Below are 4,403 nucleotides of genomic sequence, written 5' to 3'. Positions count from 1 at the left end.
GGACTCATTTGGGCCTGATCTGACACTTCCTGTTTTATGAGTCTGGAAGGGAGCACTTAAGCTCTTACACAGGGTTTCTTTGAATGCTTGACCCCTTGGGCCTCCAGTTGTTATCTGGTCTTTTTCATAGCCAAGCATTCATAACTGTGACTTCAGCTTTTTGCCATCCAGTGGCTGGTAGAGCCTTGTTTTGTGCTTTATTATGGTGCAGAAGGTAAGTGTCATAGGGCGGAGCTCTCCCATGTAGCTATCGTTGCTGCAGACATAAACATCCCACTAAATACCGTGGCAAAGACATCCTGAAAACTTATTTGTAGGAACAAGATATCACCTATGGGTCCAAACCCAGATTTTGGAGTGAGATGGAGGGTTTGAGGTTGATTTCAGTCCATTTTGTAACCAGCTAAATTATCCTCACAAGCTTCAAAGCTTTTGACTGTTTTCTAATTGTCAAAACAGAATAAATCAAGAGACTTTACATTTTTATGCAAATAAGGTATAAAAATTTAATGTTGCAATTCATGTTAGCATGCCATAATAATAAAAAAAATCTAAATCAGGAGAAGCATTGAAATCACAAAGTGACATGTGTGTAAATAAAGTACAGCAGTGCTACATATTCAAATTTTTTTTGCCAGTTTTTCCTGTTTTCTTAACAAAATAGAGGTTTCCTTGATGCCTGGTGGCACATCATAGAGAAGAGCAGAGCTCATCGACGACTCTTGATTCCAACTCCTTCACCAGGAGGGATAAGCTATTATTTACAGAACAATATGTACAGCAAACATACAGTCACTCAAACACACTGAGAACTCACTCTCTCATTCCTATGTACACAGAGAGGCATCCACACTCCATTCAAAGTGTGCAACCATTAAAATTAAGACATCTTAAACAGTCTTCACACTCACACCCTGAAGGCTACATATGTTGACTATCACACAGATAAACTATTAACATATTATTTCCCATCACAGCACACCAGGAAAAATCTGAGCAATGAAATCAAAATCTTTACCCCTGCTCATTACTACAACAATGTGCAAAGACAAAGGAAAACAGCACACAAACTGCTCCTCCCCATGTCAGGTTCATTTGCAGTCATTTCATAGAAAGCCCAAACTTGTAAGAGTTCATTTCAGACAAAACACACCACTTTCTATTTACAAGAGGCATGTTGTTATAGAAAAACTTCCTGACTGTGAATGAGGCAGTTGGTTTGAAAATGTCGCTCGTGTTTGCATCTCACAAGCGCTTCAGTTCAGATAATCTGCGGAGAAGTTGCTGCTGTCTGGATTTGAGCCGTTTTTTCTCCTGCAGTTGCCGTTTCTCTTTGCCGTGGAGATTCGTGAGGTATTCTGTGGCTTGGGTCAGGATGGCCACCTTCGGGGTCTTCGCAGACTCCAAACCTGGGATCTGATCCCGCAGAGCGAGGAAACGGGATCGCAGGTCGTTCCTCCTCTTCCTTTCGAGGAAGTTGTGGTTCCTCCTACGGTCAGTGTCCTCTGTGTCTGAGTTCAGGGGGGTTTCTGAGGGAGAGGCGGGCTGGGAGACACGAGAGTTCTGACTGGATGACGTGCATGTGCGTTTGCTCTGAGGCTCTTCCTCAGACTCCTCATCGTCTTCGTCGTCTTCCTCCTCTTCTTCGGGCTCCGGCTCGCTGTCTGGGGAACGAGCGGCGTAGTTGTGCTGCTGCCGGTGGACGGACATGTGGAAGCGTTTGGGGCAGGGGTCTGCACGGACCGTGATGGTCACCGGTTTTCTGCTGTTCACCAGACGCATCCGGCTCTGCTTGCTCTCCACAGTGACTACGTCGATCTCCTCTTCATCGTCTGCAATGAAACAGAGAAAAACTCATAAACACAGAGGAAAAACATGTACTAATTCTGCAATTAATACTCTCAGTTCATGGACAACTTTGGCTTCCTATGATCATGAATACAGGAGATGTAGATTAAATGAGTTTGTCTGGTAACCATTATTAGTATAATGTTTCATTATTACTATGACAGATTTTTTTACCTTTTTATTTGCATGCATTTGCTTGTTGACATGTTCAATGAATTTTAAAGTGTCATCGGTGCATAAATTCGATAAATACATGAGGTACAGATGTTAGAAATATCAACCCTGTTTAATAATCTCAATATCAATCAAAATGTTAAGGATTTTTAATTTATTGACTTAATCTACACTCCTGCCTTAATAGAGCAAAGTCAGCCTGAATCAAAATTTAACCAGAGAGGCAATAAGGAAGTGAATTCCACGGTCTGGCATGCAAATCAGCTCCCCCCATCTAAAGGGGGCTGAGCTGGGGCTGAGGTGTTAACAGCAGTCTCATCAATGCCAAAGCTTGCAGGAATTCAGGCTTTTGTCACAGCACTGACCATTCATCAACTATTTAAATGAGCTGATCTCTTGGCAGGGAGCAGTCACTGATTGTAGAAATGTGAAAGAGTTACTCTCACGGTGTGTGTAGTAGTGATAAATCATCAGGACTCGATCACCCCGCCCCTCTGCCGCACTCTGATTGCAATGCAGAGCCAGTGGCAGGTTTTCAAAGTGGGGGAATTCAAGGAATAGTGACGGGGGCGCGGTTTTTAAAAGATTTCGCCCTTGTGAAGAGCAAGCACGCCGCGCATTGGCAAAGTGAGCGTAAAAAATCTGGATTAAAAGGTGGCTGACTGTTGTACTTGATAACCCCTCTGCGCCACAGACCACAGTTATGCAACAGCAACCCAGCTCTCCAAATTACGCATTGTTAGAGGGCAATATAATCCCAAAGCAGGGGCAGGGTGGGGCAATTAAAAGCACGACTGCTTCCTTACCGGAGGAATCGGAGCGGGACTCGGAGCCAGACGACGCCGGCTTCCTGCAGCTGCTCGCCGGGAAGGTGAGAACAGCCGCGGGGTCGACGCAGTCTGTCGCCGCGGTGGGGAGCACGCCTCCGGGGGAGACGCACTGCGCTTTGCTCGGTCTCACGGAGATCTGCGCCACCGGGGAGACACCGGTCTGTGCCGCAGCTGGCACCACCTTCCCGCTGACCTTCTCCAGCTGTTTGCTGGCGGAGAAACTACTCCACATGCAGTCCTGGATGATGATGGAACTGAGGTTGCCGAATAGCTCCTCAGTGTCCGGGATGAACTGTCCCTCGCACTCCTCGTCCTGACCCAGGACTTTGGACAGCCAGTTTAGCTTGTCCCCCGCCGAGAGGTGCACAGCAGCTCCGCTCAGAGTCCGGGTGGGGGACATGGGAGGGGTGGGTAGAAGCTCGAACTTTTTCCATATGTCCTCACTCGGCGCCGTCGACTTGTAAAAATCCTCCTCTGTGTCGAAGTCGTCGAGGAAATAGTGCTGGTAACAGTCGAACTCCATGTTCCCAGTTTATAAAACCCTTTAAAGTTTATTCCCAGATATGAACGGATGTTTCTTCTTATGATGGTCAACCTGAGGGGAAATATCACAGTGATTAGCCATAAAGTTTCCATCCCATTCAAGAATCCTTCTAATGGACTGTTACAACATCCTCCTACAGCCTACTTTCTCCAAACGGGACCACATTAATAATTGATCTGGGATCTTGCGGATGCGCTCTTTGCAGCGATGATCTCAAACTGTCCAAGCTCACAAGGTTATTACATAATCCAGAGAGGGTCTGTTATGGTTTTTAATGTAAGGGGGACTTTTTGTTCAAGGACGCCCCTGTGTAAAAGTACCTAATGTTTGAGGCTGCATTTCCTGAAATGTAGCAGCGCTTTGTTCCTAACAGCAGTCATGTGAAGAAGGAAAGAGTAGTCTCAGCCTCACACATAACCCTCTGTTTCCTCATTTTAAACTCTCCCAGTGCGTATCCAAATTAAAACTACTTACCAGCTATCCCAGAAACCCCAGAGTGAAATTCAGGGCATGGAAAATCCCTCCGCAGCCAGAGAGCAAAGTGTACCCGGCGCGCAGAGATCACACGCATAGAAGCTGTCCGAGTTTTTCCACGACGATGTTCTCCTCACGCTGGTTTTCACTTCTCTTAAGTTTTACGTTCAACAAAACCAAACACAAAAGCCGGCGGCTCCAGCTGCAGGTCCGCCCCACAATGTGTAATAGGAGCCACACAGTGCGTTTTTCGCGCCAGTGAGATATCCTGTTATAAGGCGATAAAAAGTGCAGGGAGGAGCCTCGCAAATATCTGCAGTAGATCCGGGTAAGCCCCTCCACAGGCACGAGAGGAGGGGGGAGGCGCTGAGCCCCGCCCCGTCTACAGCTCCAATTATGGTCACAGTAACTGACACAGTTCGTCTCTGGATGTTTGGTGATCCTGGTCCCAGGGCTAGAAGATTGTGGAGAATTTTGGCAGTGTTATTGCCAAATGTTGATTTCTATTTTTGGCTTCCACCAGGCTTTCACAT

The 4,403-nt window shown here is 46.5% G+C and overlaps 1 protein-coding gene across 1 annotated transcript; it reads right to left on the bottom strand.

The window, feature by feature from the left end:
- Positions 1-492: 492 nt before the first annotated feature.
- Positions 493-4,142, bottom strand: mycla (MYCL proto-oncogene, bHLH transcription factor a). Its single transcript, XM_041811888.1, has 3 exons — positions 3,871-4,142; positions 2,829-3,447; positions 493-1,832 (listed from the first exon to the last, which is right to left on the bottom strand). Exons 2-3 carry the CDS (start codon positions 3,373-3,375, stop codon positions 1,246-1,248), a joined length of 1,134 nt encoding a protein of 377 aa, XP_041667822.1. The 5' UTR covers positions 3,376-3,447; positions 3,871-4,142; the 3' UTR covers positions 493-1,245.
- Between the last annotated feature and the right edge of the window lie 261 nt (positions 4,143-4,403).

This window comes from Cheilinus undulatus, linkage group 18 (assembly GCF_018320785.1).
Source record: "Cheilinus undulatus linkage group 18, ASM1832078v1, whole genome shotgun sequence".
Lineage (NCBI taxonomy): Eukaryota > Metazoa > Chordata > Actinopteri > Labriformes > Labridae > Cheilinus > Cheilinus undulatus.
Note: the sequence above shows the minus strand (reverse complement) of the source record. Positions and strands in the feature narration are given on the sequence as shown.